Source organism: Arachis hypogaea, chromosome 1 (genome assembly GCF_003086295.3).
Source record: "Arachis hypogaea cultivar Tifrunner chromosome 1, arahy.Tifrunner.gnm2.J5K5, whole genome shotgun sequence".
Taxonomy (NCBI): domain Eukaryota; kingdom Viridiplantae; phylum Streptophyta; class Magnoliopsida; order Fabales; family Fabaceae; genus Arachis; species Arachis hypogaea.
In genome coordinates, this window is record NC_092036.1 from 94336680 (window position 1) to 94363059 (window position 26380).

Genomic DNA, 26380 nt, shown 5'->3' on the forward strand with positions numbered 1-26380 from the left:
TATACATAAATATATTAGTGACTAATTTGACGACGTAGAAAATAAAAAAAAAATTATCCAGTAATAATAATATCCTATAATTTCTTAGCATATGATACGAGTAAGCGCGCACGTATATATATTCATTTATAAAAGCAAAAGGGTACATAATTGAGTAGCGAGAAAGTTCGAATTTGAAGCAGCAGCACCTTCTTTTCGTAACTGATTCCTCTCTTCTGCGCTCTTCTTCTCTTCCACTTCAATACGATCGATACAAGCTCGCTCCACGATCTCTCTTCTCTGTCTCGCGAGTTGAAGCTGAAGAGTTTTTTTGTGTACAGTAATTAATAATGTTGGATAACGAAGACCATGCAGAGTTTACGAACGGTGAATCACCTCCTAACAAGTTGAAACGGAGATTCAGGGATAGATCTAAGGTAAATGCTCTTCAACTCAAACCCTAATCGATTATTTGATTCAATTTCACAACATGCTTGTGCCGATTTCTCACGATTTTCGGTTTTGCGTCAAATGAAGGAGATGCTGTCCAAACATGCCGTTAAGATCGCAAAACAAGCTGAAGAACACGAAAGGTTCATTAATAAGGTTCTTCTCTCTTTACCTTTTCATTTTCTCGTTTCAATTCCAGTGAAATGGTTTCTCCCTTTAGTTATTGATCCATTCATGGTGTTATGCTTTCGACTATCTCAATAACGAAGAATTTTTTGTCGTTAATCATTCTGGTACCAATTTTTAGGTGATATCACAATACTGTGAGCTAGATATTTTATTAGATCAGCTAGTATTGTAATTAGTTGCTTAGGTGTCATAGTTAGTTAGATTGTTGTAGCTGGCACAATCAGTTGGTAAGTTATTAATCTGAACTGTATATGATCTGATGACTCTGCTTTGTTTCTGTGACAGGTGACGCATCTAGTTGGTGTACTTGGATTTGGTGGATTTTGCTTCCTCTTAGGGGCGAGTAAGTTGATAAATCTCATTGTTCCAATGTTTTTGTTTGTTTATATTCTTTAAATTACTTTGAACTAATTCATAGTTTCTGTTTTCTTCTCCTATTTTGTATTTCATACCAGGACCCCAAGATATTCCCTATGTATATTGCTTTTTCTATGTCATCTTTGTTCCTCTTAGATGGATATACTATAGGTTCAAGAAATGGCATTACTATCTATTGGTAAGTTTATGCATCTCAATTTCTCTTTCTGATGTGAAGTTTAGTAGTATATAACGAACTAAATCGTTATTTGCTTGTGGAATTAATTTCCATGATGATTTTATTGGTACTACTTTTGTCATCTTGCAGCATCCACAGACTTTGTGATAAGAGGTGAAAAACTCCAAACTACTCCATCAAATAGTGCATTTTAAGGTTTAGGTAGTAAACATATATCTAACTCAATCTCTGACTCTAGGCATGGGGAGACTATTGATTATGAACTTGTCAGAGTTATTTTTACAGTTACCAGATTGGTTAGTGAATCAGTTCAATTTATGGAAAGTAATTAATGCTGTTAGAGAGTTAGAGAATTAGAGAATTAGTTATATACACGTTCCGAGATAGCTGAAATGAAGCTTCACTTACATTCTAAATAGTTTATTATTGTTATCATCTTTGTCTGTCATATATGTAACACAGCAGTTAGTATAATGAAAGGCAAATTCAGTTGCCAAATATTAGTATAGTTGTGATGTGTGTGTGTGTGTGTGTGAAGACCATTTAGAAGGATGAATTTTTGAAACTCTGCTTTGTGAGAGCTTCTATATCAGCAAACTCTATAAATAAAGAAGAGAGCTGTGTCAATACAAACTGTGTTTTCTTCCCTTTGCTGATTAAAATAAATAGAATATATAGAATATTATCTCAGTATTTCCATTATCAATGTCACAAGGATCTGGTTTTTAAGATTTCGCGAGTTGCCTTATAAGCCATGAAGGTAATTAGGTAAAGCAATTACATGTTTATTGTGTTTCAGGATTTCTGCTACTATGCCAATACAATTTTCTTGGTTGACCTCCTTTTTTATCCAAGGAACGAAAAGCTTTTCATGGTTTGCTTTTCTTTTGCTGAGGTAAGAACATTATCCCTGCTAATTTGACTTCCTGGCAAAAAAATAAAAAATATTGACTCCATGACTTACTCGAGTGCTGCTGTAGGGGCCATTGGCATGGGCTTTGATTGTTTGGCGCTGCAGCTTGGTTTTCAGTTCCCCTGACAAAATTGTCAGTGTTCTTATCCATCTTTTACCTGGTAATTAGACCCTGATTTTCATATTCCTTTTGTTTATTTATTTATTTTTTCTAGCAATAGTTCTTCTAACACTAGTTCTTTTCAGGGTTAGTTTTCTTTACCATACGGTGGTGGAACCCTGCATACTTTGAAGCCATGCATCCAGAGGGAACTGGTCGAAGAACTACATGGCCTTATGTTGAAGATAAATCCTCTCTCTGGACATGGCTGTTTCTGGTGCCATTAGTAGCTTACACACTCTGGCAGGTTCTATACTTCCTCATAGTCAATGTCCTACGTCGACAAAGGCTATTAAGAGATCCTGAAGTCATGACTTCCTATAGGTATTTTATGCACACTACACACGCCTCTTTTTTCAATTCAACTAGATTTGAATCCATGTGATCCGTAAGAAAATACAAGAATATAAATGAGAATATTTTTTATGTTAAAAAATAAAGTAATTTAAAATTGTTTAATAAAATATTTTTTGATAGAATTATTTAATCTAATTTTAAAATATATTGTAAATATTGCATTATATACAAATATTCTTATATATTTTGCATAAACTTACATACTTATAAAGTTAATAGTATAACTTGTTTGACTTTTATTTTCTTTCTAACTACTGATTTAGAAATTATTCACAAATATATGAATTTAATTTTTGTACTAATATTTTTAGTATATGTAGAAACTATATATACGCATAAAGACTTAAATAAGACAAATAAAAAAAATTAAATTTATTTTCTTTTTCAGTTCTATTCAATTATAGTTTACACAAAATTTTCAATTTTTACATAGTGTTTTCACTTTTCACACCCATTAGTATAATTGATTTTCAAATTTTATTATCGTTACTAAAAGCTTCTAAATAAATGATGTTTTTCTTTTTATGTCAAAAAGTTAAATTTAGTGTTATGATAATTTTATATAGAATTTAAAATACTTATGTGCCATTAGCTTATTTTAATACTATTTTAATCTCTTCTTTTATATAATTTATATTTTTATAATTTTACAAATAAAGTTTACTCAACAAATGAAATAGGATATGCAATAATAGAATTTTTCGACTTTTGATATGAACTAACTTCTTCTATAATATAATTTCTTTTACATAATTAGAGAATTTAATGTGAGAATTTATGAAATTGATAATAGTTTGTTTACATAAACCTTAAGTATTATTAGCTTAATTTAATATTTGTTTGATCTGTTTTTTTTATGCTTTTCATAATTTTACAAAATAAAGTTTGTTCAACAAATAAGACATGCAATATTAGAATTCAGATATTTAATGTAAATTAACATCTTCTATAATATAATGTCTTTATATAATTGAAGAATTTAAGGTAGCGTTTGATGGAGAGATAGAGACAGAAAGACTGAGACTGAGAGACAGAGACTAAGAGGCAGAGATTGAAATAACAAAAATTGAAACAAGAATGAAATTCTAATTTAATTTGTACAACGGGTAAAATTAAAATTAATTAATTGAAATAAAGGTATTTTAGGTATAAAATGTTATTAAAGTTTCAGTCTCAATCTCTAAAAATTTTAGTCTCTTGTGTCCCCACTTTTTGGAGGTACTGAAATACTGAAATTTTAGGGACAGAGACAGAAATTTTAGTACCAGTCTTTAAACTAACAAACATGATACCGAATCTTAGTCTCTCAGTCTCTGTCTTAGTATCTCAAAACAAACGCTAAGGGTTAACTACTAATTCGGTACTCGAAAGATTCAATTGCTGACAAAAAGCTCCCTGAAAGATGTTATCGACAAAATAACCGATGAATGATTTGAAAATACGACAAAAAGAACTAATAAATATTATAATTTTTGTAAGTAACAACAAAACTTTCATATTTAGCAAATGGCTTATCCATTAGCTTTAAATTTTTGTGGCAACATTTAAATAAATATTTAGAAGGTTTACAAAAAAATTGGGCACAAAATTTAATCTCTAGATTTTTTTTTTATATCTCAAAGAAATTTAAAATTATCAAATTTTAATGATGAAAATATCTTATTTTTTGATAATGTTTGCAAAATTTGTATAAAAATTTGATTTCTATAGTCGTTTTTTGAAATATATATTGAATATCTAATTCTTTTTATCGTGTTTTTAAATCTTTCAAGGACTTATTTGTTATTAGCGTTTTTTAGGATTCGTTTTGTCGGTGATATGAACTTTCGGATACCATTTTGATAGTTTACTCAAGAATTTAATGTGAAAAATTATAGAATTGATAATAGGTTGGTTATATGGATATTATACTATGATATTTTAAATGTGATTATATGGAGAGAGGTTATCTTCTATGTTGTTACAAACTAAGTTTAGTTCTAACATGATATATTCATAGAAAATTTAAAAACTTAAATGTCATGATCTTATTAAACACTATTTTAGTATCTCATTTTCTATATTTTGATAGATAATAGATTCTTTTCTCCAAGTTTGAAGAAAAATAGGATCATTCTCATTCAACATAAAAATGTGTTCTAGATTGGTAGGTTAGGTCTGCCAGTGACCCTTATTTTAAACATTTTCACTATTTCATAGGGAGTTGTCTAAGAAGGCTCAGAAAGCGAACAATATATGGTGGAGGTTAAGTGGGTTGCTAGGCGATCAAAATCGCTTGTTGATGTACATTTTGCTTCAAGGCATATTTACTGTGGCAACAATGGCATTGGCTGTGCCAATATTCTTATCATACGAGTTGCATGTAATTTTCCAAATACTAAAGGTTTCTGCATCAGTGTGGAATGGAGGATCCTTTCTGTTAGAAGTAATGCCTAGGCAGGCAATTCTCAAGGAGAAAAAGAAAACAGAGGTGCCACCTGTTCCAGATCAATAATCATGTATGGTACTTGAAAATGGTAGCAAGTTCCACGATTCTGTTGTGAATGGCACATCGGAATCCTGAAAGTAATTATCCTCTGGTTTGTTGTAGCAATATCTGTTTTGAATGTAAATTGCTCTTTTTCTAATTCAATGTGCATTTCTTAAAAAAATGGATACTTTGTAGGACACCTTTCTGACTTCTGGTCGTGTACAACAGTCTTATAAATGCCTGAGGATAGTGTCGTTTAATTAGTATTGCGTCTATAGGCATTTTCAGCTTAATTACACAAACTTGGGCTTAAAGGAATTCAACCATATAAATATATAGATATACCGCATTACACAAACTGGAATTCAACCATATAAATATATAGATATACGGCATTACACAAACTTGGGCTTAAGGGAATTCAACCATATAAATATATAGATATACCGCATTGAAATATATCCGTAACAATCGCCCTAGAGAAATGGGCAAATGCCCTAAAGCAAATGATAAACGGGAATAATACATAGAATCAACATTTTATTGAAAAGACTAGTTATCTTATGATAATGCACATGATGCTAGTCCTCCAAATAGCTTTCAACAAGATATTTTAAAGATACAGTTAAAAGAAATTAAAAAAAAAAATAAAAAACAGGCATCTATACAATTGCACCGAGTCACATTTTATTGTAACTCGGCCTTTCAAACAACCTATCTGAAAATTAAATTTAATGAAAAAATATTGCATCAATTAAATACAAATATAACAACCACGTGAAACAAATATGCCCTAAAAAAAAAATTAAAATAAAAAACCTAGAGTAACTGATTGCACCACCCACTATTCCACTTGAAAAACAACAAAATGGGAAAAGAAACATGGGCAGGTGTCGTCACCTGAACACCAGCCTCTACCTATGATCGCCATTTGTCACATGATGTGATCACATCAAGTGTGACATGGCTTCTTAACAAAATCCCTCGTGTTGATGAAACTTGAGGGGGTAAAAATGAACTAACCCAGACAACGAACCAAATATCAGAAGCCGGAGTTGCTGAAAAGTGAAAATATACTATATACGTGATGTGATAACAATGAAATTATATGCACAGCTCGCACCTGCTACCTTGTGCAGTGCGGAGAGTGTTTTTCCCCAAGGTTGGGGTATCGGAGGCGATAATCACTCTGAGCGTGCTAGCAAGAACCCAAAGCCTGAGTTCTCTCGTATCAACGGAGGAGGGTCTATGTCAGCTACTTCAACTGGTTCCATAGATTTGGAAATGTCATCCACCGAGAATGGAATGCTGCATCCGTATTCGAAGATTTAATAAGAAATTGCTAATGCAATGCTAAACTGTTCGCTACTTGGTAAAAATTATAACGTACCTCGAGTCATCATCTAATAGGAAAGAAGTGCTGACAGCATTATTAGAGTCCTCGGACATCATAGCTCTCATGCTTGTTATGACCTGCATTATCAGGAGAGATGTTGTGAGATTTATTATCACATCACTTGTTTCCAACATGGGAGTAGTTTGAAAGATGTGCACATTCAAATAATACAAATATTACAGACAATTTGGCACCATCAAAATGAGCATGGTTAACTTACGTCTGTAGATACACTGTGCGTGCCGTACTTGTCATCCCAATACATGGTACTGATCCTGTATAACTGCTGTATACTGAGAACCTGCAGCATCAATGTTGTATACTTGTGAAAAGAATCAGGATAACGTGTGATATCATCAATAGTTAGTAGAATGAAAGAAAGCACCCACAGGGCAAAGCTCCTTCGTTATTTCATTCAAGGACTTTTTGGGTTTTTGATGTATCACCTGACACATAGAAGAGCGATAGTGAATAGTCATCAGTTATAATTGAAATCGAAATCGAAATCAAATTCGAATTCACATCATTCTCAAAGAGACTTACCAAGAATCCAACAGCCTGCCTGATATGTTTCAGTTCCTCCCAAGCCGAGCCAGTATACTGTACACAACAGATTGAGGTGAAGATCCGAAAGGGATAAAAGGGTAAAAAGTAAAACGTCTGAATTGCCAGCAGTTGCTAGATACTCACCTCTTCTGTAGCATCGAGACACCATTGCTCTAATTCAGCCAAACCTGTCTTTACATACTCACCGTTGCTGAATGAACAACACTCACGACGCAACAACAGACTGCAGCAATGGTCACATATCAGCCCATCGAAAAACATAATTCTGCCCATGGCATGCGATGCTCTTTTTTTCTTTTGGGTGGGGATGGAGCGGTGGAGGGAGAAAGAAAGGAAGAGAGATTTACCTGTTGAATAGCTGAACATTGATGAATGAAAATATTTGAGTGAAAACTTTGCGGACCAAGAAAGGAGGCGCCTGTCATAGTATAGACCGTATTAGACTAGGATCAGAATCAGACAATTGAAAGCAGAAATTGGAAGTGGAACTCACGTAGTTGGCCTTCATTATCTTTAGAGAATTGTTTAAGCTCTTGACAATACTTTGCCAGTGAGCTATTAAAGCTTGCTGAGCAACTGCATTGGCATGTGAACGTCCTTTCACTAAACTTTGACGCGAGGTCCTTGGGGCCTGCAAATCGTTTTATCATAATAAATAAATGATGACCATACAAATAAAAATAAACAGATAACTTTGTTAAGCACTAGGTAGCTCAACGCTCGAGAGTTGTGATTGCTTTGCATACAAACAGAATATGAACCTACTACTAATTTTGGGATTACTTGCATACGATTTTTTCTAGCATATCACCTTGATGCAATTAGCAGATGAAAATTTTCATCTATAAGTTTCTTTTTCCCAATTTTCATGTAAAGAGAAAATAATATTGTCATTGTAATAAATCTTCACCATTCGCTACAAGCACATTGCCTCCTTCTGTACCCTATGCTTCTAATATCCTATTTTTTCTTACGTCAACTATGCATAAGCATTGGTTCATAAGTATTGGTTCTGATTCTTGTAGAAACATAAATGACAGATTATATCAACCTAATAATTTAGTTTGATTACCAATTCCCCGCAGAAAATTTATGAAATACCTGTATACAAAGTCCCAGTAATGGAGAGATCTCCTTTTTAAGGTTATCTCTTATCATTCCATATATTTTTTCAAGGAAGGCAGTAAGCTGCTGCTTAAATAGCAGCGCTGGATATTTTGCTTCCACTTGCCGTAAATCATCTAGTCTACTCAGACCTCGGCCATTTAGAAATGGTAACCCAGCAGTTTGGGGAGATGCCCTTAGACCCTAGAATTACAGAAAGTAACCAAAATTATAGGCAGATAAAAAAAATAATGATTAAACTGACATTTCTTAGGAAGGATATATGGTTGCTACTTGAGACATTCTTCCAAACAGAGATGATGATGCTGTTCTTCGCCGTTGTGGTGTTAAGCTAGCTGCTCCACTTGCTTTGAGGGTGCGTTGGAGTAGCAACAACAAAGTGGATGTATTAGACAACCAATATGCCAATACATCAGTATTGTCCTGGGCCTACAAATGTGCAGAAATCACTTGCAGTAAAATGGTTTTGGAATTTCCAATTCTGACACAAGTATCAAAACTTAAGTTACCTCAACTGCTGAAGCTATTGTTTGAATAATACGGTCAAAGACACTTGTTCTTTCAACTTCAAATGACCTCCAGTGCAGAAGGCATTTGTATATGACACATGCAGCAATAGGTTTGCCCCCAGAAAATCCCAAATCTTGTGATATGCACTTGATTAATAAGTCCTGATTTTCCTGAACCAAATTGAAACTTTATAAAAATTAACCACCAAATGATGGGGAAAAAAGATATTCAAACTGAAAATGTGGTTTGCAGTATCCACAACAGATTCAAATTATTCAGTGCATCTAATGTAGTCACCAACCTGCTGCTTCTCATTGAGAGATTTTTGTGGTTTTCCCTCAGATTCAGGCTCACGAACATTTGATACAGCAAGAACCATATCCTAAAGCATAAGCATACAAAAGGTAAGAACTTAATAGATTAAGTGAAACCTTCTTTTAAACAAAAATCAACTGCTAATATATATCTTGTAAGAAAAATGTCGTCTTACTGATCCAATTTTTGCGTCCCCGTTTGGAGTATTCCCATTTTCTGGTATCCTCTGCATAAACATGAAATCTAGTTTAGCACTTATTATAATGCAAGTTAATGACCCCAAGTTTGTTTTCTTACCTGAATTATCATTGTCCTTGGTCTTGCAGTCAAAGCTTTTCCAGTCGGTGATACAGCCAATGCTTGCTGGCGAAGAACTTGGTTTTCTGACTCTGAATTGGAAATTTTTTCCTCCAATCTATATAAAGAAAATTGTTTTAAGAAGTTAATTAGATTTATGTTAAGGCAGGTATAGATGATGATGATGATGATGATAATAATAATGGGGAAGATGGGAACAGAAGTGTGTTATACATCCAAAGGCATAAAAGATGCACAAATGAATAACATAAATGAAAGTGGATCGGAAAAGTTGATCGACAGGGCTGCTGGACCTCAACTCAGCCACCAATTTCTTGACTAGGTTTTCCTTTGAAGGCATAATTGAATCAATTATGGGTTATAACCCACCAAACCAATAATCATACTCGGGGAAATTTGAAAGAATCATGTAACCTTAATTTGAACCAAACTGTGTCGCAAACCTGACATGAGAGTTCTAACATTTAGAACATGAACCTGGCCTAATATAAGCTTTAGGTCAGGATTGGTTAGACCAGAACGAATCTTAAGTACCATTACTTAGTTGCATTTGAGGGTTGGGACACAAGAAAATCACATTGCCAACTATGAAACTCAATATGTTTGCATGTCATGAAAATCTAAAGATGGTTTATTCATTCTTATGTAACAAATAATAGTGTAAATTGTATATAACACTATGGACCTAACATCCGCTAAACTCTATAGATCATTATTTTCTCTATGCAGTTAGGGGCTCTACTAACCTCTGAATCAATTCTTGAAGTTGTTCCACTTTACGGTCAGAATCTTCAACCTTTTTAATTAGTTCCTTATTTCTCGCTTCAGCTTCAGCCTGAGCTTTCCTGGCTTCTTCCTTGGCACCTATTTCCAGTAATAGTGATTCCTGTATGATTAAACGGGATATCAAACGGGGAACTGGTTAGTGCTCAAAGGTCTGTTCCAAACAAGGGGAACTAGTAAGTGTTTAAAGGTTTGTTTAGCAACCCCATGTGTAGGCCTTTTTTTTCCCCTTTTTGTTTATGGGTGAAATTTTCCCATCCTTTCTAGTTTCTACATAAAAAGAGTAGCTCAATAGGTCCCTTGAATACTGATTTAGTCATTTTTCATAATCTCAATTGATACAGTTTGCTGCCTTGGTTAAAAGAAAAAAATCCGCAGGTATTAAAAATAATTATTTTTTCAAAGAAACTTTAGGAAAACTGGGCCATAAAATGATATCAATTGTTAAATTAGTAATTAATCATTAAAAAGAACCATCAATTACGTTACCTTCAAACTATTTACTTCAGATGTTAAAGAATTAATCTTTTCAGTGTCTTGAACTAGAACAGGAGTCTCCTTAATAACTGGTGGTGCTTCTTCAATGGCTTTCCGTGCTGCCTCACGTTCTTTAACTGCTCTGGCATTCGCTTCATCTACCTGTATTTGCATTGCATGCAAAGCATCCTGTAACTTGGCAATTTCATGTGCCTTTTCCTCTTCCAAATCAGTCTGTAACCAGTCAAAAAGTAAATAAGTTCATGATATAAGAAACACTGGAAATTTATATCAGCTACTTAAAATTGACATGTAAAAATCTATCATGATTATGTTACCCTCAAACGCTTCTCAATTTGCAAACGCCATGTAAGTTCTTCTACACGCTTCTCTAGTTTGTCCTTTGCTTCCTTAAGGGCCCCTGTTTCTCTTGCAGCCTGAATGCAATTACACAAATTATTAGTCTCGAGATAAGGTCAAATTATATAAAATTACAAATGAGATAGAATAGTTCAAACCATTTTGAGCATTCTAAGTTCCTTCCTAGCAACCCTTCTCCTCCAGCCACACTGAGTAACAATTGCAGCCTTTTGCAACTTTTTATAATATGAAAATGCAATTTGCCGGCGCAAATTAGCCTGAAGATATTGACAAAAAAGATCATTATATTATAGCAGGGAAAATAAGAAAGTAGGAATTGCATCTTTCCATTTTCTCAACTGAAAGTCTATATAACCTATGAAGTATGAATATAAAAAGCAGAACCTGGATATGAATTGCAGCCTTTGTTTGCTTTCTAAATCTAAATTCATCACGAGCCTTCATAGCCCTTAAACCTGTCTGTATTATTATTGCAGACGATCGTACACTTAAGAAAGATTTCCTAGCAACGTATCCTTTGAAGTTCTTTTCTATTTTCAGAGCTGCTGCTTCACGACGCAACTGCTCATAGAGCTTCCGGGCCAATATTCCTATTTATCATTGAAAAGAACCAGATGAATCTATAAATTCAAGAATAGAAACTTAACATAGCCAACCCATAATGAAAAGGAAATCTACTTTCGCAAAGTTCTAATGCGTCACAAATTCTAATTATAGTATCCACTATCCAGATAGGCCAAATAGAGGTGTTGGAGATGCAAGCTAGACATATGATTGCTTTCCACCATTAAGGTTCTAATTATTAGGAAGATAAGCATAAAGGAGACATCCTAAAGTTTGCTAATCTAGTATCAGTACTGAAAGATAAATGAACCTTACAAGGGATGTGTCTGTATAATATCCACTAAGGAAAAAAGCTTGTACTTACAAGGGACTGATTAAGGTTATGAACTACTAAACAAGTATATTAAGAGAGAATACAGGGTACCTCTCAAATTAGATTGCAAACAGACTGCAGCTTGACGCAACTCTTTGAATTCCTTGCGTGCAATATGTGTACGTATTTGCCTCTGAAGGACCCTAGCTGCATTTCCAAGAACCTCTGCTCTTCTTGCATCCAACTCAGCCATTTGACCAGCTCTTAGGAAAACTTTTGTCTTGCCTATCTGGTAAACCATCAAAAAAGCTGTATGACTTTGTATTTAATAAGATCCATTCATATGGATAGATTCCCTAGATGCAATAGGTATTACTTGTGGCATAAAAATTATAGCCACTTTTCAAAAGTTCAATAGTCATTTGAAGTTTAGGAAAATACAGACAAGTAACACAACCAGTACTGTCATTTAAGTGTGCAAAATAGGCAAAATTGTGTCTGTGCCACTGGGTTGCTACTTCTACATATTATTATAAAAGTGATGTGCCTGGGGTAGTCTACATTTAAATATTCCAAGGTTGTCTCAAAAAAACCTATAAGCCTTTTTAAGAAATTTGGATACTCTTAAGTCTGAACCAATCAACGTCATAGCTATTTTCTCTTCAAATCAGATAAATCATTGTTGCTGCATGTGCTTGGTGGTCGACTGACCACCATTTGTGCATCAGGAATAATTATTGGTCAGTATATGTACGCAGAGTACCATGTGCTTTGGGGATTTAATTCCACTAAATAAAACAAAATCAGGCTTGGCTCCCAGATCCTAGTTTCTCAAATTGACCCTCCCCGATGTACCCTCATCAGCAAATTAAGTTATAGGAAATACCGAATCACCTGATAGCCTTTCATACCCATCTTATCCAGTATCATTTGGCAAGCAACTTTATCATCATAGCTGATAAGAAAAAAAGTAGAACAATACAAAAAATAGTGAGAAAAAAAAATGTAATGAAGCAAGAGACAGGAGTTAAAATCATAGATGACACAGTAGAGTAACTTTCCAGAAATCATAAGAATACAACACAGAAAAGGCATTCTTGCACTTCGATATATATATATATATACACACACACACACACACACACATAGAGAGAGAGAGAGAGAGAGAGAGAGAGAGAGAGAGAGAGAGAGAGAGAGAAGGAGTGCTTTACTTTCCATCCAGAACTTCAGGGGCAAGAACACCAAATCGGTTAAGAAACTCGTAAAAAGTCCGTCTTGTAGGATATCCAGCACAGCTGATTCTAATTGCCTCAAGAACACCCTGAAAGCAACAATGACAAAATCATGAAATGTAAATCAGAGCCAAATATATTTCGCTTCTTTTACACAATTGTATAGTGAAACTGAAGACAAATAAGACCATGTTAATACTCACACCACAGCGCAATTGTTGGATGATATTGAGATTTTCAAAAATAGCAGGCTTGAGAACATTGTTTGGCTTGACACATCTGATATAATGAGGTTCTGTTGAATTTAAGGTCTCCATCAAAGATTGAAGTTGTAACTGCATTTTTCAGAAAGTGTCATTCACTAATTCTAATACATGAAAACAAAAAGCCTAGATATACAACAGAGGAGTTTCATAGACTACATGAAAATGAGGTATAAAGAGCACAGAAAGAGTTGTAAAAATTAATAATACCTTGAAACGAGATCCAATTGAAGAGAACTTTGAAGATTTTGAAGACTCCGGCGGGGAAGGGGGAAATAGACCAGCCACAAATGAACATTTTGAGGCGGTCAGCAGATCCTGATGTTCTGCGACCACATAATCCTTGTTTTTGTCAAGAAACATATCAGCCAGATATGTCACCTGGACAAAAAAATAATAGTAAAAAAGAAGGAAGCAAATATTCAAGCAACATTTAAATTCGAAAAGTCATTAAACGAAACATGTAATAAAAAATACTGAATATATCTACCTCCCCTGCATAGTGAGATATGGTAAAACTAGTCCGAGAAAGTTTAGGTTTGATAAACCGCTTGTTATTTTTGAATGTCTGGTACAACTTCTGAGCAAATGTTTCATGTGTAGACTTAGGAAACATACTGTACCACAAAAATCAGGCTAATATTAACACTCAAACAAATTACAAAGTACACCCTACAGGCAATGCCTAATACAAGTGTTATAGAGAAAATAAGACAGTAAAGAAAAAAAGTAGATTTGGAAAAGGTATAAGCATCTAGCTACAACTTAAAAGCAATATCAGATCAATAACAAATCAACACCAATAGCATACCAGGCTTCATCAAGAAGTGCAATTATTCCTCCAGGTTTCTGCAAAAGATTGAAACATTAAAATCATCAATACATGAATGAATTGTGTAGGGAAATTAAGAGTGAAATGGATTAAAAAAACTTTTACAGTTTACATGGATAATCTATGGATTTAAAACACACACATACATCTTGTACCAGTAGTTGCTTGTCCATTATTAAGAAGAACAAGACATTATAATATGTAACAAGCAACAGATAAATACCTTTTCAATCAAATCCAGAACATCTTGGTTGTCAACAAATTCTATGTAACTCCAATCAATCTCTTCCTTGGTGTATTCTTCTTGCTCCATTTTAAATACATGCTGCAACCATTCAGTTAAAAAATGCCTCAGTTGTAGAGTAATAGAAGAATTCTGGATTTGGGTCACAAATTATGCCAGAAATCACCTAACCTGATTAAAGTGTTGTTGCAACTTCTCATTCGTAAAATTAATACAGAACTGCTCAAAACTAAGAAAAAGATATTTATCAGATACATGGCTAAATCTACACCGAAAATGCCAAATGAAACAACTAGCTTACCTATTGAATTTAAAACTTTCAAACCCATAGATATCAAGAACTCCAATGATAGATTTAGAACTTGGATCTTGCCCAATTGAATTGTTAATCTTCTCCACAAGCCTGAAAGCAACAATGGGAATTTGTAAGCAATTGAAACCTTGGTAACTAAATCTAAATTGTAGAACAAATCATTCCAGTATGTTAATGTGCCATTATTTCATCTATGCATGTGATAACCATAGTCTAAAGTGATATTATTATAACTTAACAAGCATGCTAAAGTGGCAATTGATAGCCAATGTTAAATGTGAAAAACTGAAATTACAGTCTTTTTTTTAGGTAATAAAATGTTTAGCTCCTTCCATACAATACATTTAAGTTGAAGACTTGTAGACGTTTTCAATAGTTCTGCTTTTCCTTGAGCACATTGATGAAACAGATAGCATCAATGCAGGGACTTGAAATATTGAACATATGAGTAGTGGCAAAGGTTCATTACCAATCAAACAAGCGTGAGTAAATAGTTTTGGCTAATGCATCCCTGCTACCAACAGCTGCAACAGGATCAAGGGTTCTTGTAATGACCTCCTCAGGTGTTACCATCACACGCTTGATCAGTGCATCTTCCAAGCTCTTAGCATCACACCTACAATAGAATTATACATAAAATGAACTGAACATTGACAAAATCATAATAAAGCAGAGTCGAAAATACGAAATAAACAAATGAGTTATGCTAGCACACACTTGAGAAGTTCAGCAGTCGTATTAAGATGGAACCTAGATTTCTCATCCTTGATGACAGAAGAGTCAATCTCCTCTCCTTTTGCAAATTCAATATTTCCAAGGTGCAAGACTGCTGCGACAACTCTAAATATTGCCTCCTGAAGTATATAGCAATATCAATAAAGAAACTTCTAAAAGTATGCCATATCATTTAAAAATAAAGAGAAAAAGGAGTCAGGAAGGCTAACCTGCTCCTCCTCACTGATTCCAACAACATCCATTGCCCTTCGTGTTGCAAGATATTCATGTGCATCATCCACTCCATCCAGCTCATAACAGTTGGATTGACTTAAGTAGTGGAAAGAGCTAGGACTTCCCAGCTTATACTTCTCTCTTTCCTGCAAAATAGTTATATATGAACATCAGACCGAACATATGTAAGAAAGAAGGTAGTGCATTTCAATATCAAGTAGTTTTCTTACCTCAGCTGGTGCTGCACAAAGAAGGTAAAAGCAATGGTAATTTCTTTCCGGATCTGAAATTTGACACACTCGTGACCTCTCGAGCAAATATGTCCGTATAGCAGCTCCAGATATCCTTCCCTTGTTGTCAAATTGTATCTCAACAAATTTACCAAAACGACTGCATCACAGAATTTGGAGAAACATGACAAGTTATACGGATTTTGAAGAACACATAAACAAAAACCTTTTTAAATATCTGTCTATTGTTTACTGGATAATGCAGCATACTACTGGAAATTAGAACTCAAAACAATGAAAATGAATATATATTAGCAATGGGCAAACTGAATGGTCAGAATCACTTTGCCTTGCCACTTTATGACAACTTTTTGTTTAACACGAAACATGAAGCCATCAACACTCACCTTGAATTATTGTTTCTCACTGTTTTGGCATTCCCAAATGCTTCAAGAACTGGATTGGACTGCAAGGCAATTGATACAGAAGCAAGAATGAGGAAACAATTTCAAATCTTCTAAACACCCTTTGTATTTAATGGATCTAACATAAAATGACATAGTAGTAAGGAACGAAGTTATATAGTGGCCCACAAGAAAAAAAAAGGATTGATATACAAGAACAAAAGATTAGCTCCATCATACTTCTAGAACTTGTTGTTCAACTGTTCGCCCTTCTACACCAGATCGGCCTCCAAGATATGCCAGATATCGCATGAGCATCTTTGTTGTCTCTGTCTTACCAGCCCCACTCTCGCCACTAACCAGGATTGAGTTGCTTTTTCCTTCATTGATCATTGCCCTAAAAATTATAAACATGGATATGAATAAGCCATAACAAAAGAGTACAAAAAGAAACAAGTTATTAACATTGATATGTATCAGTCACCTGTATGCAACATCAGCAACTGCAAAAACATGGGGACTCAACTCACCAAATGCAGCTCCTTTGTATTGTTCCATCATGTGAGTATCATATAGATGTGGTAACCTTTGGAATGGGTTTATTGCAATCAGAATATTTCCAGTATATGTCTGCATTACAATCAAAGGAACAGCATGATTGTATTGCTGAAAAGTTACTATTTCCGCTCTTATTCAACTCAAACTATCTCAAGAATAATAGGAAGTTTGGCATCTTACATAAATTTCATTGAGTTCATATCTAGCCGCCAAGTTGTGCAGAACTCCTGGTTCATGCAAGTATGAAAGCTTTGTCATATCATCTACACCGCCCGGAGGTGCTTCATTATCCTTAGGAAAAACCTTTGAGATGTTTTTTACAACCTACAAACGGGATATTCAGTTGTCAAAATCATAACTGTAGGTTGTAATCACTCGTTTAATTTCTAAAGCTGAAGTTTCAGCAACTACAAGTATAAAATACCAAATAAATGCATAATTACAATCCAATAGGATTAAATTCTATATTAAATTTTATAAAATTCAAAAAAGTGATTAAGTTGTAATAACCCAAGACAATATATAGATAAAAGAACTCTGCATACAAATTAAAAATCTAGGCAAAATGCTCATACAGACAGTGCAGAGTTTCTACTCACTATTTTCCCCTCTGCAGTGCGAACATGAACTTCTTCTCCATTGATTTTAGAAACTTCTCCACCAATCCATGCTTGCACTGGATCTTCAACCCAGACATGAGAACCAGCAATAATATTCACTACTGCAGACTGCAAAGACAATATATTGAACATTTGAAGCAAACATGTTAATTCGGAAAAAATAAAATAAAACAATGCCATTCCACAATATATTGAACATTTGAAGCAAACATGTTAATTCGGAAAAAATAAAATAAAACAATGCCATTCCACAATATCACTATCAACAACAAATGATGTATTTTCCCCCTTTTTTGGTGGTTGGGGCATGGGGAGGGGGTTATATGAATATCTAGGTAACAAAAATTGTCATTTGTTAAAACACTTGTAATTTTCACAAGGTTAACATTCCCAAAAACATGCATGAAGAAGAAGAAAAAGTAGTGTCTACAGAAATTAACTATTGTCAAAAAGAAAAAGGGGAAACATGAAAGAAAATGTGTTCCTGACCATGAATCCAAAAGATTCAGTGTACAGGAGCATACAACCCTCATTTAAACACATTATTTTACTGCAAGAACAATGTTTCCGGAGACGAGAAACAATGGGAAAGAATACAGTCCAATATGTCTAACAAGTCACACTATGTGTCAACATACAAAAGTGAAAGAGTATTTAAGTACAATAAATAAAATGACAATGTTGCATATAACCACTTGGATCAATAAAAAGGTAATGGCAAATGATCGATTTAAAAAGCAATCACGTAATTTGGGAAGATTGCATGCATTGCTATCACAGTTGTGATCTGTCTTTCTCATTATATCTTCACAGGCAAAATATTAATGTGAGTATGCCTTTCCAAATTTAGAAGTGCTTGTATCCTTTTCTTTATGAAGCAAGCAACAAAATTGGCATTTAGCTAACTTGATTCTTTTACTAATGTCAGTATCTTTGACCAATCATTTACAGTCAAACAACAGTCAGTTAGTCAAGGTGTCATGGAGATGACATCTTACTAACTTTTACAGCCTGGCAATATATTAACGCTGTTATATTCTGACATAACAAGAAATTATGGCATGCTCATGGAGAAACTAGGTAGATTGTGCTTTATCCATCAATAGAATGACATTTTAAATAGAAGTATGAGCCTATTCATTGAAATGTTGATTTATTGCTATCAAGGGAAGGAATACGATCAACCTAGGTGTCTATGAGCGAGTAATAATTCCTTCATCATAACACCATGAATCAACAATTCCACTAAAATGTATAGATAACTTCTAGTAAAAGATTGTACTCAAATCACTTCTACGAAATTTCATATGAACTTCACCCTATTTACTTTTAATTACCATTAAGAACATAACCATGGAAGCATGCCTATAGCTAAAGATGCTAAACAATACCTCTATTCTTATTCACCTCCCTCAAATAACTAATCTACATAGTAAATTCAACAATTAAATATAAATTCATAATGTAATATTCTTCGAACTCTTAAATTATCGAATACCAAGCTATCTACACTGTCTTCCTAAATTTACATCCTATATAGTATTTATCCTCCGTTCATGTTCATCAAAGTAGATTTTCCACCTATTTTTACTTGCCAATGCATGGATCGACTATCTCAGCTATAACTTCGAATATTGAAAAATTCATAATAAGCATCTTAACGCCGAAAAAGACTAGTCCAGAAGGATAAACGTATCTCCCAAACACAACACAGTCATATAGAAAAGTTAAAAAAAAATCACAAAAAAAAACTCCAAGTCCAAACCGATTCAACGAAGCTGCTGAATGAGTCAAAAGAAAAGCAACGAAATACGGAAATGTTTCGGTGTTATGGAATTTCAAAGTTACCATGGCGATTAATGCGGAGCGATCTTCCGGTTCAACTCATCCGAGTCGGCGCCGAGTCGCAAGAGAAAAAGAAAGATAGAAAAAAAAAAGGTGAACTCAGTGAGTCAGATCGGCCAGCTCAGAACGTTCGCTTTGAAGTTTCAACGAAAAATTCTGAAGAGAAGAAGAGGCTAAAATTAGAAGCCGGAGAAAACGATAAAGAAGAAGAAAACAAAGGGATCGAGCGACTTCGCTTCGTTTTTTTTTTTTTCTTTTTGAACTTTTCTCTCTCTTCGCGTCTGAAAAAGCTTCCCAACGAAATGAAGCACAGTACACGATTTTTCAATTTATATATGCATACGGGAAAAGCAAGTCTGAGCTAGCTCTTTACACGAGAGTTGCTGCGTCTTTCTCTGATTCTCTCTCTCACACACAATTGTCCTTTTTATTTTCAAAATTATTATATGTTTTTTCAAAAATGAATAATTAATGCAATTTTTTTTTTAAATTGAGGTTTCTTGTATGCGGAGTGGTGAGGTGGGGTCACGGAGAAGGAGAGGGATGGCATTGGCTGGCGCTGCTATGCTGCATATTTTCGTGGTGTGCACAACATTGCCGGTTTTGTTGGTTCTAATATTCACGCATAATTGAAAAAATATAATATAACTAATTAAATTATAGTTTAGTATATGACAATATATCAAAATTATTTAACTTCATTTTTCCCTCCTTACGAACGGCACGACATAACACATTTGATGCTACTTGTATTTAGGAAACCACCATCCGTTTTGTACTTTTGTCGTGTTTTTACAAGTTTGTTTGCTATTAGTATTAGACTACTAGTACTACATTACTAGCTATTACTGAGTCTATTAGATAATAGATAGTTGGTTTTCCATTTTTCACTTTTTTCTGTTAAAAATAAATAGTTCTCTTTTTACTAATCTTTAACGTTAATTTTATATGAAATTTATAATTAAGAGTTATTAAATAATTTAAATTTGATTAAATTATTATCTAATAGTTCTTAGCTATCAATTTCACATGAAATAAACTGTATCTAAATTTTATTTTAAAAAATATATTTATCAATCTTTTAATTGAACATCTAGAATTTATGTTTTAAAAAATCCTCAAAATTATTTTTTCTATTTTTTGAGAAAATATATTAAATATTTATTTTTTATATTTTTAACTATTTTAAAATTTTATTTATCATTTTTATTTTTAAAAATTATTTTTACCAATAATATAAATTTTCAATACTCTTTTGATAGTTTATGTAGTTTTAACATAAAACATTCATACATCTCTTCTCTTTTCTTTCTTTCTTTCTGTTTTTTTTTTTTTTTGGGTCGTGAAATCTTCCTATATCTTATTCCACAAGATGACGTTAATCAATATTCATTATTGGTTTTCTTTAAAGATAAGTGATATATAAACATATCCAATTATTAAAGAGAAGTGAGATATAACTAACTATCAAATAATAACGAAAGTACGAAACATATTTTTTATTTCTTTTAAAAAAAGCTGAAGTTTTAAGACAAGACAATCAAATGTACCCGTTTTGTTAGCTGGCAGCTAAAATATTTTAAGAGTTACAGTGAGAGAGGAAGGGAAATTTCCTAGGCAGTCAATACGTGGCAACCATGTTCAAACTGAATTCCATAACTACCATAATAAAAGGAGGATAACGTAACGTAATTCTGTTAGCAACTCAAACTTGAACTCATCGCCATCCATGGAAGAAGTAGTGGGATATCTCCCATAGAAGAAGTAATTGGAGACTAACATTGACACGTAAAAGGCTTTTTTTTTTGGACAAGGCTATAGGCTGGAAAAGCCCAGCCCAACCCAAGAAGCAACGCTTAATACAGAGAAGGCAGAACAAAATAAACTTCCTATCTGTAAACCAAAAATAAAACTTCTCTGGCTAAGCGCTATCTTCATGGGCCATGATTTGTAAACCAATGATTTTGAGCCTTTTTTGGAAAAATGTTTGGGGCCATAATGACGTATACTTGAGCCACAATATTCTAAGCAGTGTCAGTCCAAAGTTTGAGGAAATAACAATAAACAAAGTCAAAACGCCTTAGTGTGTATTATGTTGGGCAAACCGGAGTTTGAATGGAAGTGATTTTATAGAATTGATTTTGGTTAAAAGTGAGTTTGTGCCAACATGATTTATGTTTGGCAATTTTTACTAAAATTAATTTTGATAAAATAAATATTGTTTGGATAATATTAGTTAAAATCACTTCTAGATAAATAATTAATTAATTACTAAAAAAATATAATACTAAATTTTTTTTAAGTATATTTAATCTTTTTATATATTTTTTAAGTATTTTTATATAATATTTTATATAATATTCTATTTTAGTATATTATAATTTTTTATTATTATAATAAAAATTAATATTTATTTATAAAATTAAAAATAACATATAAAAATTAACAACTTTTTAAGTATTTTTTATAGTAAGAATTAATATTTATTTATTAAATTAAAAATAATATATAAAATAACATATTTTAATATTTTTTAAGTATTTTTAATAATTTTATTGTTATTATTATTTTGGATTCTAATTTTTTACAAGTTATATTTTTATTATTATTTATAATTAATTTTTTATTTAATTTATCATTTTTAATAGGAACAATAATATATATTATAAAAAAATTAAAATAGTAAACAGTGCACAAAAATTAGAATAATTGTTTTAATATTCTCAGTATTTATTTAGAAAAAATCATGGAAAAATCAATAATAACTAGCAACAACCTAAATGTGCGTTGAGTAAACGCAGAAGTTATAATTTCTTACTTCTAGTAAACGAGCTTTTGGGATGCAGAATCACGTTGGCATTCAGAGAAAAAAAAGTTGTCAAATATCAAAAAACAAAAAACAACGTTTAAAGTACTGAAACGCACCCTTAGTTCACATGGCATTTCTCTCCAACGTGTTTCAAAAACACACCCTTAGTTCACATGGCATTTCTCTCCCTCCCTGTTTGAAAAAAATTGTGATAAAATGTGGGAAGAATGTGTGGGTCAGTGGGTGAGATGTGTACCTAAGATTGGGAGTTGTATAATAGTAAGAGAGTCACTTAGATAAAGACGTTTAAAACGTCTTTTTTTAAAGATGTTTTTTAATAATTAAAATTTAACACATATAATCGATTAAATCGTGTTATTTTTGTTAAAATTAGACTAGACAAATTGATTTGAGCGAAAAAATGGAGAATCAAATTTTGAACTGGTCTAAATTAATATTATTAATGACTACAATACTCTTATTATAGAAAATGATTAAAATACTCCTATATATATATATATATATATATATATATATATATATATATTAATTCTAAAAATTTTAAATCCAAATCCTATAATAACAGAAAAATAAAAGACTAGAATTTAGGATTTTTAAAATTAATATATATATGTAATAGAAATATTTTATTCATTCTTTATAATAGAGTATTGTAGTCATTTTCTATAAAAAATAATATTAATTTAGACCAATTCAATATTTGATTCACTATTTTTTTATCAAATCAATTTATCTAATATAATTTTGACAAAAATAATACGATTTAATCGATTATACATATTAAATTTTAATTACTAAAAAATATCTTAAAAATAAGTTTTAAGTGTGTTTATTCGAATAACTCCCTAATAAAAATAGTAACTAACTTTTTTGCTGTCTAAAAGGAATCACAGGTAAAACTTTCCATGATTTCGTTGGTGAAGGAGCAATGGAGAACTATCCTCTTCCTTTTCTCCGTCCAATTCTGGAGAATAGGGGATTGCTGTGGACCTTTCCCATTGCTTTTTGTCATTACCAATTAATCAGAGATTTCTTAGGTTCCCAAAGACCTAAAACCTATTTAATTAGCAAGAACAGTGTATGATTCAGTCTAATCACTTCATATTATTTTATGAGAGATTTAGGAGCTAAATTATTATAAGCAAGTTAAAAGAATATCCCCCAGTATTGGCTCACCCACTACGAAATGAATAATTTCAGCACACGAGTAACACATGGCCTTCGGTTCTCAGAGTGTCACCACACGTGCATTAATCTCCTCACACCCACCCATCCCCATGTCACCATTGATTATCCATTAACCTCAGAAATCGAATAAATTCATAATCCATAAACCCCCCAAAAACCAACACTAAACCACAACCACACACGCGCCATATACCACCTTCACTAACTCTAACTCACTTCGCTTCTCCGTTACTTCGAAGAAAGAAAAGCAAAACAATGGTGTCATCATCGTTGTTCAACCCTTCCTTCTCCACTCTCACCCCAAAACCTACTAATCCAACTACCAAGAGAAAAAACCGCCTCGCCCCCAACGTAATAGCATGCACCTCATCCACATACGATTCCTCCTCTCCCACCACAAGCACAAACTCTCACCCACCGACGGCGCCGCCGCCAAACCACAGCCGCCGCAACGCCGAAGAGAACATCAAGGACGAGGCACGCCGCCACCGCTCGGCTTCCGGTTGCGACAGCCGAGGCTTCATGGCGAGGTACGTTCCCTTCAACGCGGGATTCGACTCGGCGGAATGGTACTCCCTGGATGATATCGTGTACCGTAGCCGCTCTGGCGGGCTGCTTGACGTTCAACACGACATGGAGGCGCTGTCGAGGTTCGACGGTGCGTACTGGCGCTCTCTGTTCGACTCGCGAGTGGGGAAGACTGCGTGGCCGTACGGCTCCGGCGTATGGAGCAAGAAGGAGTGGGTGCTACCGGAGATCGATCCCGACGACATCGTTAGCGCCTTCGAAGGAAACTCCAACCTCTTCTGGGCCGAACGGTTCGGAAAACAGTACCTCTCCATGAACGACCTTTGGGTCAAGCACTGCGGCATCAGCCACACCGGAAGCTTCAAGGACCTGGGCATGACCGTCCTCGTCAGCCAGGTACAACAAAATTAATTTACTCACCACATAATTTCTACCCTAACTACCCTAACAGCTTCTCAACAACCTAACTAGTTAAGTTAGCTCCAGTTCATTCCAACTGTCAATTACTGAATTCTGCGATGCTGTATTACACTATTATTATTATTATTATTATTATCAGGTGAACCGATTGCGCAAGTTGAACCGGACGGTTGTAGGGGTTGGGTGCGCTTCAACAGGTGACACGTCAGCGGCTCTCTCGGCGTACTGCGCGGCGGCGGGGATCCCTTCCATCGTGTTCCTTCCCGCGAACAAGATCTCAACGGCGCAACTGGTTCAGCCGATTGCGAACGGCGCGTTGGTTTTGAGCATCGACACCGATTTCGACGGCTGCATGAAGCTGATTCGTGAGATCACTTCAGAGTTACCTATCTACTTGGCGAACTCGCTGAACAGCCTGAGGCTGGAAGGTCAGAAAACCGCCGCTATTGAGATTCTTCAGCAGTTCGATTGGGAGGTTCCCGATTGGGTCATCGTTCCCGGCGGAAACCTAGGGAACATCTACGCCTTCTACAAGGGATTCAAAATGTGCAAGGATTTAGGGCTCGTGGATAGGATCCCAAGGCTCGTTTGCGCTCAAGCCGCGAACGCGAATCCTCTGTACCGGTACTACAAGAGCGGGTGGAAGGAGTTTAAGGCCGTGACCGCGAAATCGACGTTCGCTTCTGCAATACAGATTGGCGATCCGGTTTCTATTGATAGGGCGGTGTTTGCGCTGAGAAATTCGGAGGGGATTGTTGAGGAGGCGAGCGAGGAGGAGCTGATGGATGCCATGGCTCAAGCTGATTCGACGGGTATGTTCATATGTCCGCACACTGGGGTGGCTTTGACGGCTCTGATTAAGCTTCGGAGGAGTGGGGTGATAGGGCCCACTGATCGGACGGTGGTGGTTAGCACTGCCCATGGGTTGAAGTTCACTCAGAGTAAGACTGATTATCATTCTGGTGCTATTCCTGGGATGGGTCAGTTCGCTAACCCTCCCGTGACGGTCAATCCGGATTTCGGATCCGTGATGGATGTGCTCAGGGGTTTCTTGAAGAGTAACCGCCTAAAGAACAAGTGACTTTGAAAGAATATGCTTATGCAGTTATGCTTACTGGTAAAACTTAGTTTGTGTTGATGGAAAAGTTTTGTAATTTTTTTTAGCAATGTTAAAGCCAGTAACATTTGTGATTAGTAGCCATCAATTAGCTATTAATAATGATTTGATGGTGTTAGCTATTAATAATGATTTGATGGTGTGAGATTGGTATGAAATTTCATCTAATAATTTACCTTTTTTTGCTGGTTACATGCTGGCCAAAATATAATAAAATTGCTGGCCCTAGACTTTTCTATTTTTTTTCGGAGATAGGTCGTAAGTTTTGTACAAATTTACCCCTTTATTTGAGGGTTTAACTAACCAAGCTAAGTTGGTATCATAGTTATAATTTACTTGTCTAGTGTTTGTATATAATAATTTATTGATTGGTAATAAATTTTTAAATGGAGTTCTGATTTAATTATTAACCTATAGAAGTAAGAGAAATTATAAAAAAAATTGAAGGTTTAACCAGATAATCAATCAATTTCTGAATTCTGAATATCATCATTGACTTTTGTCATATTCATGATATATATGTAAACACAAATTGTGCCTAACAAGTGAAAATTAAGAGAAGTACTAACTGAAGTGAACGAACTTATTATGTAAACGTATCAATTGCTGATTTCTCCCATGTAAACGATAATTTTTTTTATGTTTTATTTTGAGTATATATGGTGATATTGGGAGAATTTTGAAGCTATTTTGGTTACTTTTAGCGGACACTGAAAATTTGCAAGCACGTAAGTCTTTTGGTGTAATTATCAAAGAGAAATTTGAGGTAGTATAGCTGAAATATATATTGTTTTGGAATGTTTTTTAAAACTATTATTATTACTAATCGAGTATTCGAGTTTAAGAGTAGGCAAAAGAACCAGTTTCAATGATTATTTTAGATTCTTAAAAAATTCTATAGAAGATATTATAAAGATGATAATAATTTTTCATCGATTAACATAATACCTAATAACTCATTTTATGAGTTTAATGGCTACATTAT

The 26380-nt window shown here is 34.1% G+C and overlaps 3 protein-coding genes across 4 annotated transcripts; 2 read left to right on the plus strand and 1 right to left on the minus strand.

Moving 5' to 3' along the window:
* The first annotated feature begins 106 nt into the window (after window positions 1–106).
* On the plus strand, window positions 107–5337 carry LOC112696809 (glycerophosphocholine acyltransferase 1). The gene is made up of 8 exons (XM_025749692.2): window positions 107–416; window positions 517–585; window positions 904–961; window positions 1074–1174; window positions 1974–2069; window positions 2155–2248; window positions 2334–2571; window positions 4804–5337. The coding sequence occupies exons 1-8, from the start codon at window positions 330–332 to the stop codon at window positions 5096–5098; spliced, it is 1038 nt and encodes a 345-aa protein (XP_025605477.1). The 5' UTR covers window positions 107–329; the 3' UTR covers window positions 5099–5337.
* On the minus strand, window positions 4698–19774 carry LOC112696801 (myosin-17). Of its 2 annotated transcripts, XR_011862009.1 has the most exons (40): window positions 19316–19774; window positions 17447–17575; window positions 17028–17171; window positions 16774–16919; window positions 16530–16686; window positions 16293–16351; window positions 15886–16045; window positions 15652–15801; window positions 15425–15561; window positions 15177–15323; window positions 14696–14797; window positions 14566–14623; window positions 14374–14475; window positions 14130–14167; window positions 13809–13935; window positions 13529–13699; window positions 13259–13390; window positions 13035–13144; window positions 12718–12778; window positions 11935–12112; window positions 11331–11536; window positions 11084–11203; window positions 10904–11002; window positions 10578–10799; window positions 10052–10191; window positions 9285–9402; window positions 9163–9213; window positions 8974–9054; window positions 8672–8842; window positions 8436–8591; window positions 8139–8345; window positions 7531–7668; window positions 7385–7455; window positions 7161–7260; window positions 7014–7070; window positions 6860–6916; window positions 6691–6771; window positions 6465–6547; window positions 6198–6382; window positions 4698–5314 (listed from the first exon to the last, which is right to left on the minus strand). XR_011862009.1 is itself a non-coding variant. In XM_025749680.3 (39 exons), exons 1-39 carry the CDS (start codon window positions 19316–19318, stop codon window positions 6259–6261), a joined length of 4593 nt encoding a protein of 1530 aa, XP_025605465.1. In that variant the 5' UTR covers window positions 19319–19774; the 3' UTR covers window positions 5595–6258. The 2 variants fall into 2 exon arrangements, 1 of the variants encoding a protein (XP_025605465.1); XM_025749680.3 differs by lacking the exon at window positions 4698–5314 and having other exon boundaries at window positions 5595–6382.
* Window positions 19775–23281: 3507 nt separating this feature from the next.
* Window positions 23282–25553, plus strand: LOC112696816 (threonine synthase 1, chloroplastic). The gene is made up of 2 exons (XM_025749704.2): window positions 23282–24254; window positions 24418–25553. The coding sequence occupies exons 1-2, from the start codon at window positions 23586–23588 to the stop codon at window positions 25357–25359; spliced, it is 1611 nt and encodes a 536-aa protein (XP_025605489.1). The 5' UTR covers window positions 23282–23585; the 3' UTR covers window positions 25360–25553.
* The last annotated feature ends 827 nt before the right edge of the window (window positions 25554–26380 follow it).

Coding starts and splice junctions, on each gene's coding strand:
- LOC112696809 (XM_025749692.2), top strand. CDS start 330: ATGTTGGATAACGAAGACCATGCAGAGTTTACGAACGGTGAATCACCT. Junction 586..903: donor ACGAAAGGTTCATTAATAAG/GTTCTTCTCTCT, acceptor TTTCTGTGACAG/GTGACGCATCTAGTTGGTGT. Junction 962..1,073: donor TTGCTTCCTCTTAGGGGCGA/GTAAGTTGATAA, acceptor ATTTCATACCAG/GACCCCAAGATATTCCCTAT.
- LOC112696801 (XM_025749680.3), bottom strand. Junction 14,798..15,176: donor TACTCACGCTTGTTTGATTG/GTAATGAACCTT, acceptor TGTTGCTTTCAG/GCTTGTGGAGAAGATTAACA. Junction 6,383..6,464: donor CTATTAGATGATGACTCGAG/GTACGTTATAAT, acceptor ATACGGATGCAG/CATTCCATTCTCGGTGGATG.
- LOC112696816 (XM_025749704.2), top strand. CDS start 23,586: ATGGTGTCATCATCGTTGTTCAACCCTTCCTTCTCCACTCTCACCCCA. Junction 24,255..24,417: donor TGACCGTCCTCGTCAGCCAG/GTACAACAAAAT, acceptor TATTATTATCAG/GTGAACCGATTGCGCAAGTT.